The 23,909-nt window shown below is 29.7% G+C and overlaps 1 protein-coding gene across 1 annotated transcript; it reads left to right on the top strand.

The window, feature by feature from the left end:
* Positions 1–11,807: 11,807 nt before the first annotated feature.
* Positions 11,808–18,378, top strand: LOC145760310 (GPI-anchor transamidase component PIGU-like). The gene is made up of 10 exons (XM_082574178.1): positions 11,808–11,830; positions 12,351–12,420; positions 13,243–13,340; positions 13,765–13,865; positions 14,143–14,246; positions 15,158–15,288; positions 16,131–16,268; positions 17,351–17,475; positions 17,642–17,784; positions 18,265–18,378. Exons 1-10 carry the CDS (start codon positions 11,808–11,810, stop codon positions 18,376–18,378), a joined length of 1,047 nt encoding a protein of 348 aa, XP_082430304.1.
* The last annotated feature ends 5,531 nt before the right edge of the window (positions 18,379–23,909 follow it).

Raw genomic sequence — 23,909 nt, 5'->3', positions numbered from 1 at the left:
TTATAAAATAGTTAAAATTTGGTTACTTTATTTTTTAATAATATGTTTAACTGTTTAGATTAATTTTTTATAAAAACTTTTTAATTATTTTTTTAATAATTCAAACAAGCACAAAGTTCTTAATTATCATGTTTACCAGATTAGTTGTTTGTGTTAATAGTTTAGTTGAAGACTGTTCAGATTTATGGGGTAGGTTAGCATGCACTTCTGGCAAACCAAAAGCTTTACAAATTGTAGTTGTCTGTAATTTTTGTTGTTTAAAATATTATACATAATATATTACATATGTATCAAGAATATTATTTAAAAATATATTTGATTTCTTGACAACTGCTTTTTTTCTTGACAACATTTGATTTCTTGACAACTGCTATTTGACTCACCTATTCTGTAGGTTGTTCTACTGGTTCGAAAATTTTCAACCATTGAGTCGATTTGTTGTTTTACATTATCCTGTGAAGTAAAGGAATTCTTCGGCAAACATCACGATCTACAGTTAAACTTGTCATTTCTAAATCACCAAGTGCTGTATCTTCAGTTATATTGGCAATAAAGTTTTCAGCATTTACCGTTATGAGAGTCATTTTGTGATGGATTCTAGCCCCTTAAACATTTGAGATCATTCTCTACAACACAAAATTTAATCTTGTAGATTTTCACATTTTTAATGTTTATGACATCTAGTACAGCTTCACTAAACATTTTTCGCTGCTTCAAGAGAGTGTTTCTTTTTCTTACATTGACACCTTAAAGTTTTGCCTCAAGCTGGACAAAAATGTTTACCCACTTGTGTTACGTTTCACAAAAATTGCAGTTTTTTATAATTTTTTTGCTCATTTCTTTAAGGTCCTTTTTCGATAGTTACCACTAGATTTTGTTGTAATTCTATTTACAAGCTAAGACTGCGATTAGATTCTACTTGACGACAATTCGTTTGCTTGTTCTACAGACAACTCACTTGCACGACAAATCTGTACGGATTTCATTAAATTTAAGTTTACCTCGCGAAGTAATAATTCTTGCAGTTTTCCAGTGTCCGTAAATACAATTTTATTTTTTATCATTCTGTCTTTTCTTTGAAAATTGCATGCTTCTGCTCTTGTACGCATATTAATAAGAAAGGTATTAAAAGGTTCTTGGTAAGCCACATTCCACCACATTCTGTCTAGGTGTACAATAGTTTTTTACAGCCTTTAACATTTTATTAGGATTATCGCGATCTTCAGGATCGTCAAATGTAAAATGTTTAGCAATAGGTATTACTTGAGGTCCCCCACAAAGTAGATTTATAGCTGGGCTATCTTTTTGTCTTTTGTTAAAGCTTTGCTTGCCAGCAGGTAAACATCTAACCGCTGTGCCATTTTCCGAAAGCTTCTGAAAAATTTCTATGATTGACATTTAATATAGGTGGTAATCGAAAATTAGTTTCTGTCATCTTCTTAAATTCGAATCTGTTTAGCTGCTACCATGTTAATAATAATAATATCTTGTTTATTATCTGGTAAGTTTATTAGTAGCCACGAGGTTTAAGAACCGCAACCTTTAAGTATAATGATAGGGAAATGCTTTATGGGAACATAGAGGGTAGTGTTTACTGACTTTATTTATTTGCATTGAGATTAGAGTGCGCTTTAATGTATTCAGGGTTATATTTATTTTATTATGTAATACAGTGTCAAAATTTTTATTCATTTAAATTTGGGATACAGGTAATTCAAATTTAGGATACAGGTTTAACAAAATACTATGTTGCTTACATTCTGCTGTGAAGCATATATAAAGTTTATATGTGACACTGTTTTATAAATTTATTCCTGTATTTGTCAATTTCGATTTGTAATCTAATTTTATGTTCCAAAGCTGTAGCAATAATTTGAAATTATTCTTTTTTAGGCAAAGCAAACTGATGATTTCTCCCTTACCACTACAATGACAAGTGAGATGTTGACATTTTTTCAAGATTGCTTAAAATCTGGGCAGACTGGCAGTAAAGAGTTGACCACAATGGCCCAAATATCTTATAGTTTTATAACAGAAAAAAAGAGGGAATCTCGATATTCAAACTATAAATCCAAATTTAATAATATTTCTATCAGATTTAAAGATTACATGAAAGCTAATAAAAATTTATTTAGAAGAGTTGAAAGGATAAAATATTCAGATCGGTGTTGCAAAGAATTTCTTTGTGCGGTTTACATGATTCAACATCTTTCTTTGATTGAATTTGAATACCACCTTACCCTGTTTATGAAAATTAATTTTACAAAAAAAATTTACACAAACTTGTGCAAGTTTATATATGGTTTGTGTAATGACCAAAACTCACAAGATGCTGGGTTGATTTTTGGTTTTGGTGGTAGTTTAACAAAAAAGAAAAATATTTTGTTTAATCAAAATATTTACTATGGGAATCATGACGGGCAAATGTATTTACGAGATCCAAATCTTTTTTATTTCTATGAATTAGCTAAAGAATATGGAAGACAACTTAGAGATTGGTTTGTTTACCTTCAAACATTAATATTGATACATTTACCTTCAAACATTAATATTGATGATGAACTTCATCCCATTGATGTCACATATCTTATTGAGATCCTTCAACTTTACAGTAAACCAATGAAGCTAATTGTTCATCAAAGGTTTAAAGATACCAGTTTAACAATGTTTACTCACCAAGTTCTCCCAATAGTAAAAGAAAAATCAAACTTAAAGGTAAACAAGTAATTTTTTGTTGTTGTGATTTTTCTATTTTCGCTCTTTTTAAAATTTTTTTTCAGTTTTTAGCAATTTACTTATTGGTTTTAGAATTAAGATTGTTTTAAGTTTTTGTTTGTATTAAATTTTATTAAACATTAGATTAAAGTGATGAACCTGAGGTACAACAAACTCTCACTTGATGACATTACAAAGCTATGTGATTGTTTGTACAAAATTGATAGTGTAAAGCTTTATGGATGTAAAGTTAATTCTGAAGCACGAGAAGTACTGAGAGTTGCAAGATATAAGAATGCAAAGGTTTGTAAATGTGTAAACAAATTTAATGCAATTTTTGTAAATTTATAGTATATACAGATTTAACTTTTAATTGAATTTAAACTGCCAGTTTAATTTATTAAATTTACCATTCAATTAACATACATTTTTTTAGGAAACTGAGATAACAGGTGTTCATGGTTTACCTGAGAAATATTTAAACCTGCAAGTTCAATTTGGTCAAACAACTGATGATATAGTCAAGCTAACGTCTTCTCAGGTAGAATTGGGTTTGCTAAATCATAAAGTTTAATCATGAAACAATAATGTACCATACCCACTGGCGTCGATTCTGGGGGTGCAGGGGGTGCATGCACCCCCACTTTTAATTTTATCAAGTGCTGAATATATGTGGCACCCCTAGAATATTTGCAAAATTTTGCATTTTTGGTGTAAAAACGGATAGTTATATACGCGATCTAAAAAATTTCACGATAATAAATACTTGGAATGTCGCCAAGTACTTAACAAATGTTAATCAAAATGGCATTTTCTGCGTGCCACGTTGTAGATTGTGTAAAACTGGAATTATTGCGAAACAAATAACGATTGTCTGGTGCCTTATTTTACGTAATAATTGTACTTCCTGGTCTGCTATCGTTGCGAACATTAAGATTAAGACTATTTGGAGTCTATTTTAGAAAAGCTAAACCAATTATGAGCACTTTAAAACGTTTTTTTTTTTTTAAATACGTATATAAACTTTACATATAAACTTTATATATGCTTTACAGCAGAATGTAAGCAACATAGTATTTTGTTAAAACTGTATTCTAAATTTGAATTACCTGTATCCCAAATTTAAATGAATAAAAATTTTGACACTGTATTACATAATAAAATAAATATAACCCTGAATACATTAAAGCGCACTCTAATCTCAATGCAAATAAATAAAGTCAGTAAACACTACCCTCTATATTCCCATAAAGCATTTCCCTATCATTATACTTAAAGGTTGCGGTTCTTAAACCTCGTCGCTACTAATAAACTTACCAGATAATAAACAAGATATTATTATTATTATTAACATGGTAGCAGCTAAACAGATTCGAATTTAAGAAGATGACAGAAACTAATTTTCGATTACCACCTATATTAAATGTCAATCATAGAAATTTTTCAGAAGCTTTCGGAAAATGGCACAGCGGTTAGATGTTTACCTGCTGGCAAGCAAAGCTTTAACAAAAGACAAAAAGATAGCCCAGCTATAAATCTACTTTGTGGGGGACCTCAAGTAATACCTATTGCTAAACATTTTACATTTGACGATCCTGAAGATCGCGATAATCCTAATAAAATGTTAAAGGCTGTAAAAAACTATTGTACACCTAGACAGAATGTGGTGGAATGTGGCTTACCAAGAACCTTTTAATACCTTTCTTATTAATATGCGTACAAGAGCAGAAGCATGCGATTTTCAAAGAAAAGACAGAATGATAAAAAATAAAATTGTATTTACGGACACTGGAAAACTGCAAGAATTATTACTTCGCGAGGTAAACTTAAATTTAATGAAATCCGTACAGATTTGTCGTGCAAGTGAGTTGTCTGTAGAACAAGCAAACGAATTGTCGTCAAGTAGAATCTAATCGCAGTCTTAGCTTGTAAAAAGAATTACAACAAAATCTAGTGGTAACTATCGAAAAAGGACCTTAAAGAAATGAACAAAAAAATTATAAAAAACTGCAATTTTTGTGAAACGTAACACAAGTGGGTAAACATTTTTGTCCAGCTTGAGGCAAAACTTTAAGGTGTCAATGTAAGAAAAAGAAACACTCTCTTGAAGCAGCGAAAAATGTTTAGTGAAGCTGTACTAGATGTCATAAACATTAAAAATGTGAAAATCTACAAGATTAAATTTTGTGTTGTAGAGAATGATCTCAAATGTTTAAGGGGCTAGAATCCATCACAAAATGACTCTCATAACGGTAAATGCTGAAAACTTTATTGCCAATATAACTGAAGATACAGCACTTGGTGATTTAGAAATGACAAGTTTAACTGTAGATCGTGATGTTTGCCGAAGAATTCCTTTACTTCACAGGATAATGTAAAACAACAAATCGACTCAATGGTTGAAAATTTTCGAACCAGTAGAACAACCTACAGAATAGGTGAGTCAAATAGCAGTTGTCAAGAAATCAAATGGTAGTTTGCGAATATGCATAGATCCTCAACCTCTTAATGTTGCACTCAAAGAACATTTTAAACTACCAACTATCGACTTGTTCTACCTAGCCTAATTAAGGCAAGAATATTTAGTAAACTTGACGTTAAGCAAGCTTACTGGCACGTAAAACTTGCTGAAGACGCCAGTAAATTAACGACAATGATTACGCCTTTCAGTGGATTTCGCTTAAAAAGGTTGCCTTTTGGTTTTAAAGTAAGTAGCGAAATTTTTTAAAAACAGCTAGTTTATGCCTTAATAGACTTAAAAGGTGTAATTTGTGTAGCCTATGACATTGTTGTTGTTGGATGTGGCTCAACAGATAAGCAAGCTGAACTTAATTTTAAAAAAATCTAAAGAACCTGAAAAATCGTTGGCAGGGCTGAAATATAAAGTTTAATGTAAATAAAGCAGTTGTTAAAAATACCAAAATAACTTTTATGGGACACCGTATAACAGCCAATGGTATAAAAGCTGATAGCTTGAAGGTGGAAGCAATATTAAAGATGCCTCGCCCTACTGACGTGAATGATGTTTGACGATTTTGTGGTATGATCCAGTACTTGGCGAGATACATGCCAAATTAATCGCAGGACCTTGAACTTATTTGAACATTAGTTTGGAAAAACACTGAATGGACAGAACAAGAAAAAACATTTTGTTTTTTTAACCCATAAGGGTACCCACAATTTATTACTTGCTCTATTTAGGCCTTATGAACATAGTCATTCAATTTGACATTTCGTATTTTATTAAAAAATACCTAAACTACATTTTAAGGTTTTTACTATTTTGTTATTAAACTTTACAAGCTATTTTTTAAATTAAATATTAAATATTGGAGGTTAAATCATCGTTCGTCTTGTTTTAATGGATATGCCTGCAGTGTGTTAAACCGCAGGCGCAAAATCACGAAGACTTAACGCATCAATGAGAAAAACAGCATTAAGTGTTAGTTACAATAATTTTTTGCCCTAACTTTTTTATTTTTGGATTTTTTCGCAAATTTCTTTATCTCTCATGTTAGTTAGGGCAATGCGCATCAAATAAGATGTTTAATTTCGTGATTTGAAATTTTGCAAAAATTTAGTAAATATGTCATAACTTTATTAATATTAAATATTTTTTTATAATTTTTTTGAAATAGGATATTCAGACCAGTGCGGTTCTATTGGTTTGGTTTAAATTCAATTTAAATTTTTCAATTTTTTTGAAATTTTTATTGGCCCACTTTATATAGTACCAATTTATGAGGGGGGGGGGATAATTTTTTGCCCTAACTTTTTTATTTTTGGATTTTTTCGCAAATTTCTTTATCTCTTATGTTAGTTAGGGCAATGCGCATCAAATAAGATGTTTAATTTCGGGATTTAAAATTTTACGAAAATTTAGTAAATATGTCATAACTTTATTAATATTAAATATTTTTTCATAATTTTTTTGAAATAGGATATTTAGACCAGTGCGGTTCTATTGGTTTGGTTTAAATTCAATTTAAATTTTTCAATTTTTATGAAATTTTTATTGGCCCACTTTATATAGTACGAATATATGGGGGGAGGGCAATAATTTTTTGCTCTAACTTTATTAATATTAAATATTTTTTTCGATTACGTTTATTTCAATGTAATCATGATATAAAATAATCCTAAAAGTGTTTAATATAAATAATCGGCAAATATAAATTTAAATAAATAATCGGCAAATATAAATGCAAATATAAATTTAATATAAATAATTTTTGAACTTACTAAAACGTCTTTATTAATACGATAACAAATCCCTTTTTTCGTATTGCGTCGCTTTGTGCTTTTCTTATAATTTTTGTAATGTCGTTTTAATTTAAATCGCGCGTCTCTTGTTCTAAAAATATTTATCTACATTTTTGTATATACTCATATTAAATCTTTAAAATTTGATTTAATAGGCGTCTTTTTTTGCGCAGTCCTTAAATTTTACTGCACGGGTGCCCTGCAAAAATGCGCGTTTTTCGCACATTTTTGCGCTTAAAGGGAACACTGCCCCGTACTAAGCCAATTTCTAGCACCACTTAACACCAAAACGTTTACCACCCTTTTTGTTTTTTATAGTCAGTTATAATCTAACATAAACAAAATGTTTTTAATAAACGTTATATAAAGTTATAATGGAGCACAGGTATGCCATATACTTATCAATTGCAGTAGCAGTTTTACATTTTTTTGTTTTGTATTTTAATACGCCATGTAATACTATCGTGGCATCAATGACCTCTGGGGTGATATTGAACCCGTTTTAAAAAATGTTTAACAAAATTTTAAAAAAATAAAAATTTACAGTTTGCTTTATGTTAATACATATAAGTTTAAAACTAAGTTGTATTAGCATAAAGTTACTTCAAGTTTAATAAAAAGTATATAAAACAAGAAACTTTGATTTAGTAAAACCATTTATTCTGTTGCTTTTTGTATGTTTACAATGCATAATAGAAAATTTTATAAGCTTACTGAAGCCTTAGGTCCAGATGATTCTTCACTAAATTCTTCTTTTTGCATTAAAGTATCAGTTATCTCAGTTTCATCCAACTTTGCAACCTCAGAAGTAACTGGAACATCTTTGTTTGAATCCTAAATTATAATTAAACTTGGTTTAAAATCTTATTTTCTTGTAAGTTTGTAATTACAAATAAATTATAATAACTATCATAACATAGTTCAAGTTATTTAATTAAGTTATTTTAAATTTCACAAAATAACAAAACTCTTTATTGCAAGAATAAAATAAAACTATGTTTTCAAAGAATGTAGTTGTTAAATGTTACTTACATTCATAGTTAAACAAGCTGGGTTTTTTCTACCTTTCTTGTTATTTAATTATTGCTTATTTTGAGTTATTACAATCAGTTAGAAATGTTGTTTTATACCATAAAAATAGTTTAGTTGTACATTAACATCCTTTTTTAAACCATAATTAAATATCTAGTATATATCTTATAAAAAATCAGCCCTGTACAAAACAAATGTCTGGTTAAAATTTTAGTAACTAAACATTATCTCAAGTATTTAATAAAAGGGAAAAATTTCTTAGGCCAAATCTTCTTACGACTATTGAACACAAAATTTCATTAATTTTATGCTAAAAGGTGGAAATATTTGGAGCCCCATGAGCGTTGTCCGCCCTAGAAACCAGTCTGGAAAGTAGGGCAGTTTTCGACAAGATCTTGTGCGTGCAAGTGTAAAAAAATGCGTGACCGCGCGTGCACGCGTACCATGATTTATGTTAGCATGCTTTAGGCGTCAGTACTGCACATGCACATTTTTTTTAAGAAACCAGGCATGCAAAACGCTAAATCTTAACGTGCATTTTTTTTAATGAAAAAAAATCGTGCGTGCACAGTGCCCTACTTTTCAGACTGGCCTAATAATAAGTGGAAATTTTTTACTTGAAATTTTGTCTAGAATATAGTCTATGACTATTAAATGCAAAACATTCTATTATCGACTATACATCGGAATTTTTCCACTTACATTTATGTTTTATGGCTGAACTTACATAAATATAAAATATTGTTGCAATTAGTTCGATTAAAAAAAAAATTGTGAAAACGTTGGCGACTATCAACTCGCATCGTGTTCGCCAGTCTGGAAAGTAGGACAGTTTTCGACGAGATCTCATGCGTGCAAGCGTAAAAAAATGCGTGCACGCGTACCAAAATTTCCGGTCTAGGCGTGCACGCGTGATTTATGTTAGCGTGTTTTAGGCGTCAGTACTGCGCGTGCACATTTTTTTTAAAAAACCAGGCGTGCAAAACAATAATTCCAGGCGTGCATTTTTTTTAATAAAAAAAACCTCGTGCGTGCACAGTGCTGTACTTTCCAGACTGGCGTGTTTGCGTAACTACTACGATTATTCCCTAATAACAATCAAATTCAAAACAAACAAAAATTGCAACTCTTTCTATATGATGTCATGAAGTTTAAAATATATCCATTCTAGTGTATTTTTATTTTGATATCACAAAGTTCCTGTGAATGATGTTTTACAACTATTTGTTTTGGTGTGGTTCCAGTAACCGATTTGGGACAGAATTCATCACCTCTGTTTTTCATAAAAATCCATTAAAAATATCAATTGTTAATTGCAATTAACTTTATTTATTTAATGCAACAAAAAAAATTCAAAATTTTAAGTTTTTTTATTAGTTAAGCCTTTAGCAAAATTCGCCTAATAAAATTAGCGATCCTGCCTTTTCTAATCTGCTATTAAAGATAGCAACTTCTTGATAACAATTACGTTTTATTTTACCGAGTTAAAGCCACACTAGCTACTCGATTCAGACAAGAACAATCTTAATCAAAAACAATGCAGCACGGGAATTTGGTGTTTATATACAGAGGGTGAATGACGTATTTACGACCAACGTCATAACCGGCAAAAATATTTTATATTTTATTTATCCTCGGCCAAAAAAATTAAAAAAAAAAGTTTCAAATTCTAATACAAACATGGCAACAAAAATCATTTACATATACATGAATTAATTCTATTTTTCAAGTTGTTATATTATACTATATTTTTGTTCACATATTCCTTATACACATTTAACGATTTATGCCAACAGTACTTTAGTTTGTAGTTTGTAATGCTTGAGTCAAAATGCTATAGCATGAGAACTCTCATGCTGTAGCGCCCTTGAGTAATGCGCTATAAACGGTATGAACTCCTGCTGAGCCAGCACTCAATCAGCAGAATAATTATCGGCCAATTATAATCTATAATATCCCAAGCCTCCACAGGCAACTCGAGACTGGGTCGGAGTAACTGATGTTACTCTATGTTTAAGTCGCTCATTCGACTTTCCCACATCGAGGATAAAGATATATAAACAAGCGATCATTTCGGAAATAGCAATCACCAAAACTTGATAAACAAACTTAAGCTGTGTTTTATTAATAAACAATGTGCGCTTTTTAAAAAAAAGTTATTGCGCAAACACTGAAAAACAATAGAAATAATATTATGGCTGACCATAGCCCAGTCTGAAAAGTAGGGCACTCTGCACGCACGATTTTTTTAATTAAAAAAAATGCACGTTAAGATTTAGCGTTTTGCATGCCTGGTTTCTTAAAAAAATTGTGCATGTGCAGTACTTGCTACACCACACATGAGGTCGTAGGTTCAATCCCCACTAAGCTCATGCTGTAGAGCCCTTCAGTAAGGCGCTATAAACGGTATGAACTCCTGCTGAGCCAGCACTTTATCAGCAGCTTAATTATCGGTCAATTATAATCTATAATATCCCAAACTGCCAGAGGCAACTCGAGACTCTATGTTTAAGTCGCGCATTCGACTTTTCCATATCGAGGATAAAGATATATACAAAAAAAATATATATATTATTTAAAAATTCCAATATTTAAAGTATTCTTGTTACTTTTACAGTTTTCACGTCTCATCACTTTTTTTTTGAAAATTAAATAAAAACTAGATTTATTTGATAAATAAAATATGGTTCGAAATCGTTTGATTTTTTTTATAAATATAATTTATTTAGTAGGTTTATTAAATAAATTATAAATTTGAATATTAACTTTTTTTAATTTAAACCTAATTTTAACAAACGAACACGCATTTATTGATATTGTAATAGAAAAGTAAACTAAATTTAAAAGCAAAATACCGATCTTAATTTTTTAGTAATCAAACGAGTATTAAAATATAATAATAACAAAACAATTAAAAAAAACATTTTATACATTTTTTACTTATACTTTAACATTTTACTTAAATTTCCAACCAATATATTTTACTTTAATGGACAGCGAAAAGAACGATTTTTGACGGCGACCAGAACGCTATTAAATTATTAAAGCGTTAAGCTCACACTGATTCGTTATTTTAAAAAAAAAATAATTACACCTTAACTAAGAATATTACATATCTTTGATTTTTAATAAACAAACAAGCATTTATATATATTATACAAATAAAATTATTTTTTTAACCCGGTTTTATGTTGTTAGTATCAAGATATACATTTTACTAAATTTTAAATTTCCAAAATTGATTTTTGATTTTTAATAAATAAACAAGCACTTAAATAAAATAAACAAACAAAAATTATTTTTTAAACATGTATTTTAATTACTAATATCATAAAATACATTATATTAAATTTTAAATGCTCAATATCAAACTTTTATTTTTAATAAACAAACAAGAATTTAAATATAATAAACAAACAAAAATTAAATTTTTAATCCATTTTCGAGTTATTAATATTATGATATATAACTGACCAAAATTTGAAAACTTAATAACGATCTCTAAATTTTAATAAACAAACACCTATTAATTACTAATTAATAATATTTAAATTATCAAAATAGGAGGATTGAAACACAATATGATAATAAACAACATACCGAAATTTTAAAAATTTATATACACAAAATCAAAAGTTATTCGATTTCAAAATTCGGATTAGTAAGAATAAAAATAAAAATAATAATAAATATACTGACAATAACAATATGTTTCGAAATCAAAGATTTCGAACCATAATAAAAATTGTTTTAAGTTGAAGAAGGTGTTTCGTTGTTAAATGTAACCTCACTCAAGCATGTCAGTGATTCCTATCATGGGGTAAGTACCTTTAACTACTGACATATTATTAAAAACTTTCTTACAAAAGAAACTTTTTTAAAAAAAAACATATGTAAAAAGCCGTTTTACCGAAAATAGACATTTTAGATTAACATTAGGTTACCCTAACCTTTCTCTGGAAATTTGCCTTTACTATTTCTAAAAATCGTATATATATACTTTAAAAAATGAACCCTACTTTAATTTTTTTTCAAATAAACTTTAATTTAAAAATGATTTTTTTACGAAAAAAAATTTGGTCTAAATTTTAGTAAAATGTCAGTTTTTCGAAATTTTGTTTTTGAGAATATGTTTATTGGATAAAAATACTTTTCGGTAAAATTTGAATACTATATACATTGTAAAAAACATTTAAGCATATATGTGCATTTATAATTTTTTTTATATATATATAGATGTAGGAATAATTATAAAGCATAATATATATTTCAAAATAATTAAAAAAATTTGATTTTTCAAGCTGTTTAAAAATTTAACAGAATTTTTATTTATTTTAAAGTCTTCTTCAGCTAATTTTTGTATCAAAACTAAAAGAATTCTCCCCAATTTATATCACTGTTTTATTTATAGTAAGTATATTTGTTGCTACTACTCAATTGCCTGCCCTTGCATTCTAGTTGTCACTGAACACAAAAATAATTTTAACTTAAAATAATTTCACCTACTTTTCAAGTAATACAACTTTTAAAAAAAATTTTAAATTAATTAAAAAAAGGGGAAGCCTGTTTGTGATGATGTAGAAAGTACTAGCTTGTATACATTCACTACGCTACTTAGTATTTTCTACGTCACACAAAAAATATGGTAACCTGTTTTTATGTTAATCATTTTACAGTATTTAAAAAAATTAAATTGTAAGTACCACTGACGTTTTTTAAAGGTACTATAGCCATTTTGTGATTTATTGTCAACCATACTATTATGCTATATACATCACTTACAAAATTGCAAAACTTTGTAACATAACAAATTTATATATATAGTCTGAAACTTTTAATATTTAACCCAAATATTGTTATGGGTTTGTGATTTTTTTTCAATAACTTTTTCAATAGCTCTATCGTTTGTTCATAAGATTATTAATGTGGTGTAGTGGTAAGAACACTTGCTACACCACCATGAGGTCGTGAGTTTAATCCCCACTGCTATCATGCTGTAGCACCCTTGAGTAAGGCGCTATAAACGGTATGAACTCCTGCTGAGCCAGCACTAAATCAGCAGTATAATTATCAGGTAATTATAATCTATAATATCCCAAACTGTCACAGGCAACTGGAGACTGGGTTAGGGTAACAAATGTTACTCTACTTTTAGGCCGTAAAGTTTTTAAAAATTTTTTAAAAATTAAAGATTGAAAGTTTTTTTTATAAAAAAAGTTTTTTTTTTTCTAGTTTAAATCTCAAAATGAAAGTAATTTAAAGAAACAGGTAAACTCAATTTTAATCACTCAACATCACGTCAATAAAACACCAACCCTTATAATGTTAATGTAAGTTTAAAAGACTAAATATTTTATAAAAATAGTTAGTGATTTTTTTTGGAAAATATATATTTATTTCTTTAAATTATTTATATGTATATTTTTTTTGACTTTTTGTTATATTTTTATCCTCGGTGTGGGAATGGCGACTTCATGACCTAAACATAGAGTTACATCAGTTACTCCGATCCAGTCTCTAGTTGCCTTTGGCAGTTTGGGATCTTATTTAAATTATAATTGCCGATAATTATGCTGCTAATTAAGTGCTGGCTCAGCAAGAGTTTATAAGTTTATAGAACCTTATTTGAGGTCACTACAGCATAGAGGCAGTTGGGATCAAACCAAGGATCTTGTGTAGTAAACCCAAGTATTATAACAACTACATAATTTAATTTTATATTTTTATTAAAGGCTAATGTATTTATGAATTTAGATTTTTGTTTAACCCATTCACAATAGCAACCTTCTTATCAAGATCTACTGTTACGTTTAACAACTTATTTTTAAGCCTATTTTCATTTTCTCTAGTTAAAGGTAAGACAATTAAAAAATTTAAAAAAAAGGGTATTTCCCGGAGGATCAGGGTGAATGAGGGGTTAATAAAAAGTTTCTTAATGTCGGTAAAACGCCAATTTCAGTAAATAATATCATTCTAAGTTTAGCGTTTTAATTGTACTAATATAGTCGCAACTCTTAACTAATATTTGCTTTTAATAATTCACCAAGGCACCACAAATGGTAGTTTTATTTGTTTTCTACACCTATAAATTGAACATAATATGTTATATATAGATAACAGTATTTTTTATAGGTAATGCTTGTTTTATTGGATTATTTCTTGCTTTATCAACTTATGAAAGTTTTTACTCCGTCCAACTTATATCTGTGGCTTGCATTTGTTTATGGAAATATCAGGTAAAAAAATGTGGAAAAAAGATTTTTAAAATTTTATTTTTTATTATCTTGTCTTATATATAGTATTATGTTTTTTGGTAAAATTTATTCTTAAAATTTGTAGCAAAAAATTTTTAACAAAAAATACATCTTAAATCATTACTTAATATTGTAAATTTATTATGTAATTTTTAATAACTGTATATATATTTATATTTTTTATTTATTTATCCTCGATGTGAGAAGGTTAAATTCACTACATAAATATAGAGTAACATTTGTTACCCCAAACTAGTTTCAAGTTAACTTTGGCAGTTTGGAATATTATTGATTATAATTGCCTGATAATTAATCTATTGATTGTTTTTTTGGCTTAACAGGAATTTGCTTATAGTACCTCACTTGAAGGCACTTTGCATAAAAGCATTGGGGATGAAACCCAAGATCTTATGTAGTTAAACTTAAAGTGTCATGTTAGAGAGTTTTGCAATTTTGTAAGTGATGTATATAACATGTTAGTATAGTTGACAATAAATCACAAAATGTCTTTAGAACCTCTAAAAAATGTTTGTGGTACTTACAATTTAATTTACAAAAATACTGGAAAATAATTAACATAAAAAACCAGGTTACCATATTTTTTTGTGTGACGTAGAAAGTACCAAGTAGCAGGGTGAATGTAAACAAGCTAGTACTTTCTACGTCATCACAAACAGGGCTTCCCTTTTCTTTTTTTTAATTAATTTTAATTTTTTTTAAAGTTGCATAACTGAATTTATTTAAAGCTAAAACCATTTTTGTGTTCAGTGACACCAACTTTATTAATTTTTAAATAAAAAAATATCGCTAATATATCACTTTAATGTTATAATCACTACACCGTACTGCCAGTAAATTTTGTTATTTAAAATTTTACAAATATATATTTCTAGAAAGAAAATATGGATTTAAAAACCTGTATAATGCTTATGATAAGTTGGTATCTAACCTGGCTTTTCGTTTTATTTTTCATTTCTTATTTATATTCTGATGAAAGTTCGATTTTTTCCCATTTTCAATTTATGTAAGTATATGTATAATTTTTCAAGAGATATTAAAGACCATTTCATAGACAATAAGATATTTCAGTAATATGGCATAGAATTGTTAAATTTTTGTTTGTTTAAAACTAAATAAAAAAAGGATTCAAATAAAATTATTGTTTGAATTTACTTTATAATTTGATATTTATTTTATTTTTACAAATATGTAGTGCTTGTATTATAAATTTTAAGTAAAATATTAATTTTTTTATATTTGTTTATCCTTGATGTGGAAAAGTCGACTTTACAGCCTAAACATAGAGTAACATTAGTTACCACAACCCAGTCTTAAGTTGGCTTTGTCTGTTTGGGATATTATTGATTATAATTGCCCGATAATTAAGCTGCCAATTTTTTTTTGTATATATCTTTATCCTCGATGTGGGAAAGTCGAATGCGCGACTTAAACTTAGAGTAACATCAGTTACTTCGACCCAGTCTTGAGTTGCCTGTGGCAGTTTGGGATATTATAGATTACAATTGCCCGATAATTATACTGCTGATTAATGGCTGGCTCAGCAGGAGTTTATATCGTTTATAGCGTCTTACTCAAGGGCGCTACAGCATGAGATCAGTGGGGATTGAACCCACGACCTCATGTGTGGTGTAGCAAGTGTTCTTACCACTACACCACACTGCCGGTGTTTTGGCCTGGCAGAAGTTTGTAATTTTTCTAGCACCTTACTTTAAAAACTACAAAATAATAGCAGTGGGGATCGAATCCAGGACCTCATGTAGTAAAACCAAAGGTTCTAATCACTACATGGTTTAAAAATAAATAAACATTTTTTTAATTTTTTTAGTTTATCTTTTTTTTTTTTAGTTTACCTGACCTTACCCCTAATATCGGATTATTCTGGTATTTTTTCACCGAGGTTTTTGACCATTTTCAGACCTTTTTTCTCTGTGTTTTTCAACTAAATGCAGTTGTTTATAGTATTCCATTAACCATAAAATTAAGGTAAGTGTTAAAATTTAATATGTGAAGTTTTCTAATAAAACAAAAATTTAAAAATATATATAAACTGTCTTAAGTACCGGCAGCGTGACGTAGTGTTAAGAACATTTGCTACACCATACATGAGGTCGTGGGTTCAATCCCCACTGATCTCATGCTGTAGCGCCCTTTAGTAAGGCACTATAAATGGTATGAACTCCTGCTGAACCAGCACATAATCAGCAGCATAATTATCGGGCAATTATAGTCTATAATATACCAAACTGCCACAGGCAACTTGAGACTGGGTTGGAGTAACTAATGTTACTCTATGTTTAAGTCGCGCATTTGACTTTTCCACATCGAGAATAAAGATATATACAAAAAAAAAGTAGGGCAAGCAGGCACACAAAATAAATACAAAAAAACGTATATTGGCAGCAGATTTAAACCGAAAGGTTTTGGGTTTAAGCCTCACCAATGCCACACTATTTATCTTTGAGCCGGGCATTTTTGAATAACTCGAACAGGTTGCAACCGCACATTCTTTTCGAATAAAAAATAAACCCTCTCACCTTGATGTTATACTAAAAAAAATAAAATAATAAATTGTGCATGCACAATACTGACATTTAGTGGTAGCATTTTACTCAAATTTTAAATCACATTTATTCCAAGAGTAGTACAAAAATTATGTTAATGCTATGTATTTACATATATTCTACCCATAATCTTGTTACAAGTTACTCCAACTGTTCTTAAATTGTAATTGATAAAAATATAAAAAAAAAATAATTTTAAACTTTTTTAAATAAAATCCAAATTATAATTTTTTTAAATTTTTTTTTGATGTGGAAAGGTTGACTTCATGACCTTAACATAGAGTAAAATCAGGTACTCTGACCCAGTCTCGAATCGACTTTGGCAGTTTGGAATATTATTAATTAAATTTGCCTATTAATTATTTTGTTAATTAATTTCTGGCTCAGCAGGAGTTACTATTTATAGCAGTGGGGATCGAACCAAAAACCTCATGGAATAAAGCCAAGTGTTCTAACCACTACACTATGCCATCACTAAAATTTAAAAAAAATTTTTTTTCTTAGATCTCACCCGATATTCTTAATGTTTGTTTTATATGGGGTGATAGCAGTGTTTAAGTCTTACCCTTCTATCGGAGATGTGGGGTACTGGCTTTCATTTACCCCGCTATGGAGCCATACTTTTAAATGTAAGTGTATTTAACCTGACTTTAAATATGTTATATATTACCCTGCTTGCCCTAACTCTATAAATATGTTATATATTACCCTGCTTGCCCTAACTCTATAAATATGTTATATATTACCCTGCTTGCCCTAACTCTATAAATATGACATATATAATTTAATTATTAGACTTACGCTACCTAGTGGTGACATCGGTGATGTTGCTAACAACGACAGTTTTGTGTCCGATCATGTGGAACATGTGGGTAGATGCTGATGCTGCAAACGCTAATTTTTATTTTGCAGCAACACTGGCATTTTCAACTGCTCAGGTATGTGATATTTTTTTCGTATTTATCTTGTTTTGAAATTGTAATTTTTGGTTTTTGCAAAATTTTTAATTTTTTTACGTTCTTTAAATATATATACCAAGACAATTACTTATAATAGCAATTTATTTTTGTTGTTTTGAGATCCTAGGTTCGATTCCCTGTGTTCCTATGCTGTAGCGCTCTTGAGTAAGACCCTGTAGACGGTATGAACTCCTGTTGAGCCAACACCAAATCAGCAGTATAATTGTCGGGCAATTATAATCTATTTTATCCCAAACTGCCACAGGCAACTAGAGACTGGGTTGGGGTAACTGTTATTACTCTATGTTTAGATCGCGCATTCGACATTTTCACATCAAGAATAAATTTATATACAAAAATATAAATTTGTTTCAAAATTATTAAAAATTTGTTTTAAAATTAATTTAACTTTTTTTTATTTGCTATTTTTTTTAAATTAAATTTTTATTATTTTTTTAGGTTTTCATACTAACTGAAATGACAATTTCTTACTTAAAATGGAATTATTATTTACATGAAGGATTAGAACCAAAATTAGACGGCAAAAAAGCTGACATTAGATTACTTAATTAAGGTAATACTTTGTGAATTGAATATTCGAGATTTGTTAAATAGTTAACATTTTATTCTTGAGGTAAAAAACAAATGTTGAAACAGTAAATTGAAAAAAAAAAATTGAAATTTTTTTTTCTGATATTATTATACTGGGTTAGGGGTAATTGACTGACAATGTGGGAGGGCATAATTTACATTCTGAATATAGGGGTAGTTTACCCCCAACTACAAATTTATAGGGTAATTAATTATAAGCTTTGTTTTACCCCCACTACAAAATCCTGGAGTAATTAATATATTATACTGGGTCATTGGGGTATTTTATTATACCCTTTAACGTAAAAAAAAGTTATTGATAGTCTTTTTGGGGGAATAACTAACCCCTTCTACAAAGTTGTAAGGTAATTATTTCTGGGGGTAATTTTACTCCTACTACAAATTCCTGAGGTTTTGATTCTGGGGGGGGGGGTAAAATTTTATCCCTACTACAAATTCTCAAGTAATTATTTTTGAAGGTGATTTTACCCCTACTACAAAGTCGTGGGGTGATTATTTCTGTGGGTAATTTTACTCCTACTACAAATTCCAGGGTAATTATTTTTCTGGGTAATTTTACTCCTACTACAAATTTTCGGGGTAATTATTTTTGAGGGTAATTTTACCCCTACTGCAAAGTCATGAAGTAATCGCTTCTGGGGGTAATTTTACCTCTACAACAAAATCCTAGGGTAATTATACCCTAACAGCAAAGTCTTTAAATAATTATTTCTGGGGGTAGTTCCACCCTTAATGCAAAGTTCTTGGGTAATTTACCCCATCAAAATTCACTACAGGACACTTTCCTTCATAATTTTTTCATCCTCTTTTTCTTTTCTTCCATATAAAACTTCACCCCCAATTAAACCCAACCCGGCTAGGGTCAAAAACCCTATTTGTAGATAAAGTTTAACATAAACGCACAAACTTGTGCTCCAAGCCGTAGCTAGCACTATTCCAAGATTGGTGATGCAGTTTTTTACACTGTAGGCTATCCCAACACGATCTGCGAAGTGGAGGGCAGTTAACCCTATACATAAATGGGTAAATTATAGGGATGGGCCAATCGAATCCGAGTCCGAGTACTCGGCCCGAGTATTAAGAATATTTTAATACTTGAGCTCGTCGAGCATTTTTTAGTACTCGGACGCCGAGTAATAACTAGTCATTGAGGATCGTATACGATTTACTAAACATAAAAAAACACGAGGTTTGCCTTTTTCTAATAATTTATAATCTACTCTCAATTATATCACGTTATTTAAGCAACGATTTCGCAACAAATACACTTTTTACTTGGTAAAATTTTACGCATAATAAGTTTGAGACTTTTACATTTCGGTTTGGACTTAAAATGATATTGCTATCAGGTCATAACCGAGTACTCGGACTCGGCCAATATCGCGACAAAATACTCGGGCACGTCGAATCCGAGTAATTTGGATTCCCATCCCTAGTAAATTAGTTGCTTATGTTGTTAATGGATCACTTGTACTTTATGGTCTTTCAAAAAATCAGAACTGTAAAGTACGAGAAAGAATTAGCAAAGAGACGTATAAGAAAAACTATCGAGGACAAATATTAGTTAAGAGTTGCGACCATATTATGACAATTAGGATGTTGATTGTCAGAATTCAAATAAAAGTTATCTAATATCAATTAAAATTTAATTTTTGTATTATATAAGTTGTGTTAAAATTCTGCATATTAACCCCTGCTTAAAACTTAAAAAAAATTAATAACACAAAAAAACTAAATTTAAAAACACAATAAACTGAAAAAACGGAGCAGGCAGAATTTAAGGGAATGGAAAATAAAGGTACGAAAAATGTGGGGAACGAAAAATGAGGGACTGAAAATGAAGAAAAGAAAATGGAGGAACTGAAAATAAGGGATCGGAAAATGTTGAAACTAGAAAATTAAGGTCGATACACCATTTTTAGTTTCATTATTTTCGTCTTTTTTTTCCAGTTCCTTCATTTTCTATTTCGTTTTTTTTCTGTTTCCTTCATTTTCTATTTTTTTTTTTTATTCCCCCATTTTCATGCGACCCCAAAATATAACAAATCAAAATAATTACTTTATCTTGTATGACGTTTAAAATCAATGCCTCGCTCATTCCAAAACACACTGTCAACAAATAAACAATCCATACCGATGACATCATCGGTTGCCAAGTTAGGCTGATGATGTAACTCGTTAAATGGACGGTTGTCATAGCAACAGCTAGCCATCGTCGACCAATTACCCAAGAGTTTATTAACGACGTAACTCCAGATGAAATAGCGTAAATACTTACTGTTACTCCAACCTAACAGTTTAAAAGTTTCTTTTGTATTTGTTTATCCTCAATTTGGGTTAGAAGACTTCACAGCCTAAACTTAGAGTAACATTTGTCACCCTGACTCAGTCTCAAGTTGACTTTCGCAGTATGGAATATTAAAGAATATAACTAGCCGATTATTATTAGCGGATCGTTCTTTGGCTTGATATGAAATTACATCATTACTTAGAAGCAGTACAGCATGAATGCAGTGGGGATTGAACCTAACCTTTCCACATTGAGGATGAACAAATACTAGCAAAATTAATTCTTTTTTAAATAATAAAATTTCTACCTGTAACACAAGATACAAATGCTCTGGTATACTCAGTAAGAACGTAGCCGTAAATCAGCCCATAGTAGAAAGATATCGGAGGAAAAAAAGGGTGTAACGGTGACACTAAGTGTTTAAAAACGAGTTTTAACTCCTGGACGTAGTCGTTCCAAATGGCTCTGTACTTGTTTTTTTCTACATTGTTTAAAAGCAAAAAAATATTTATTTAGTTGTAGGTAAAATTTTGTTTTAAATTTTGATTTTTTCAGTTTTTTTTTTTTTGATTTCGATTTTGAGTTTTTTTTTTGATGTTGATTTTGAGACTTTTAATTGAAAATTTTATAATTCTAGCATACTTTAAAGAACAGTTACTACTTTAAATAGTATTTATAACAGATTTTCTTATGTTAACCCTAATTTAATATCTATTAATTGTTTTTTTTTAAATACTTAAAAATATTTTATTGTATTTTAGTGAATTTTTTTAGTATAGACGTGTTATAATTTAGGTGTTAAATATAAATTGTTCTGCTGAAATGTTTATAGTTAGACAGCGTGGTGTAGTGGTAAGAACACTTGCTACACCACACATGAGGTTGTGGGCTCAATCCCCACTGCTCTCATGCTGTAGCGCCCTTGAGTAAGGTGCTATAAACGGTATGAACTCCTGCTGAGCCACCACTTAATCAGCAGCATAATTATCGGGCAATTATAATTTCTAATATCCAAACTGCCACAGGCAACTAGAGACTGGGTCGGAGTAACTGATGTTACTCTATGTTTAAATCGCGCATTCGTCTTTTCCACATCGAGGATAAAGATATATAAAAAAAAAATTAGGTACTAAGGTTTATTTACCTATATATGTGATAATTACCTTCAGTTTAACAAAATATTTGTTTTAACTTTATGTATATAGGGTTTGGTGACTACTGTGTTTTAACTGTCAGCATAATGTAGTGGTTACAACACTTTTATTTTCCTAATAAGGTCGGGAGTTAGATTCCCACTGCTCTCATGCTGATAAGCTTTTGTGCAGGGTACTATAAATGGTATAAACTCCTGCTAAGCCAAAAAATAATCAGCAGATTAATAACCAGGAAATTATAATTAATAATATCCGAAACTACTAAAGTTAAATTAACACTGGGTTAAGGTAACTAATGTTACTCTATGACCGTCAAATCGGCCTTCCTACATCGAGGATAAGTAAATAAATAAACCCATATGAAAACTTAAATTATGGATACATTTCTTAAATTAAAAATTTGTTTTTTTTTCTTTTTAAAAAAGTTTTAAAATAATAATTAACCATACCTTTATTATTAAATGCATCATACTTTGCCGGTACTCCGGGTAAATAGAAATACTCCACTACCATATTAACAACACTTAATAAAGTAAATAAACTAAGTAAAGTATATACTGCTATACTGTTTGGTTTATATTGAGATAGCTCACTCTCTGATGCATTGTAGATAATGTCAGCCTAAAAAAATTTTTTTTTTGTATATATCTTTATCCTCGATGTGGGAAAGTCGAATGCGCGACTAAAACATAGAGGTAACATCAGTTACTCTGACCCAGTCTTAAGTTGCCTGTGGCAGTTTGGGATATTATAGATTATAATTGCCCGATAATTATGCTGCCGATTAAGTGCTGGCTCAGCAGGAGTTTATACCGTTTATAGCACCTTACTCAAGGGTGCTACAGCATAAGATCAATGTGGATTGAACCGACGACGTTATGTGTGGTGTAGCAAGTGTTCTTACCACTACACCACATTTTGTTTTTAAAACTATTTTAGATCAAATATTTATTGGTAAACTGTCTCCTTCGGTTTTTTAAGTTATTTACGTTTTTTTTGCGTTTGGTGTTTTTGTAAAGTTTTGACTTACAATTTTAATAATAGGATACAATTTTAAGATACAAATTTAAAAATTATTTAACCGAATATACTAAAAACCATTTTACCATTATTAATTTTTTACTGAAACTATTTGCTCGAAAACACCATTTTATTGCCAAAGTTCTTTTTTCTACTTACCCCCTATTACTTTAACCCTTTTCTGAAAAATGCCCTTCATTTTACAAAAAAATTTAACCTAAATTTTGTTAAAATATCCATTTAAAATTTTTGTTTTTAAAAATGTGTTTTGGTATAGTTGTTTTTTTGGGTATATACCATGTCTCTTTTTGGGCTTATAACCGAATACGTTTTTAATAACATTTCTGATATATATATATATATTTTTTTTTTTATTCGACACACAGTACAACACAGGAAAGAATAGCGTAGCACGTAGTAGTACATATCAAAAAACAAATATTAAAAATTTTAAATAGCTAAATACAAACATAAACATAGTTTAAGGCAAAGTTGACCATTTTGTAAAAAATTTTTCCATTTTTTTAAATTTTTTATAACGATACAAATCACAATCTCTTAAGTTGGTTACAAAAATAATAAGTTCCCTAATTGTTGGTGTCCGTTCAGCATATTTACAAATATAAACAATATATCTAGAGCATAATAATAATAAATTAATTAACGAATGAGAGTGATCATGCGAGACCACTCCAAACAAACGTTCGCTGTTAGAAATAATTAAAGGAAGTCTTAATGTGGCCACAATCCAGGATATGGCATCTTCCCAGAACACGTTGGTTACTGGGCATTTACAAAAAATATGGTAAATGGTCTCACTTTCGGCTTTACAAAAGGAACATACAGGCGTGGTCTTCACCCCAAACGCAAAGAGAGCATCGTTAGTAACTATGGCCCTAAGGTTTAATTTAATTTGAAAAGATCGCAATCTAGTCGTCAAACTTGTGTCCGCAGTTAGTTTATAGACTGATTTCCATACGTGTTCGTTTAAACTCGGGTCGTTAATAGTAGATTGCCATTTTAATTTT

This window comes from Corella eumyota, chromosome 7 (genome assembly GCF_963082875.1).
Source record: "Corella eumyota chromosome 7, kaCorEumy4.1, whole genome shotgun sequence".
Taxonomy (NCBI): domain Eukaryota; kingdom Metazoa; phylum Chordata; class Ascidiacea; order Phlebobranchia; family Corellidae; genus Corella; species Corella eumyota.
This window is presented reverse-complemented; position numbering and strand designations above follow the sequence as displayed.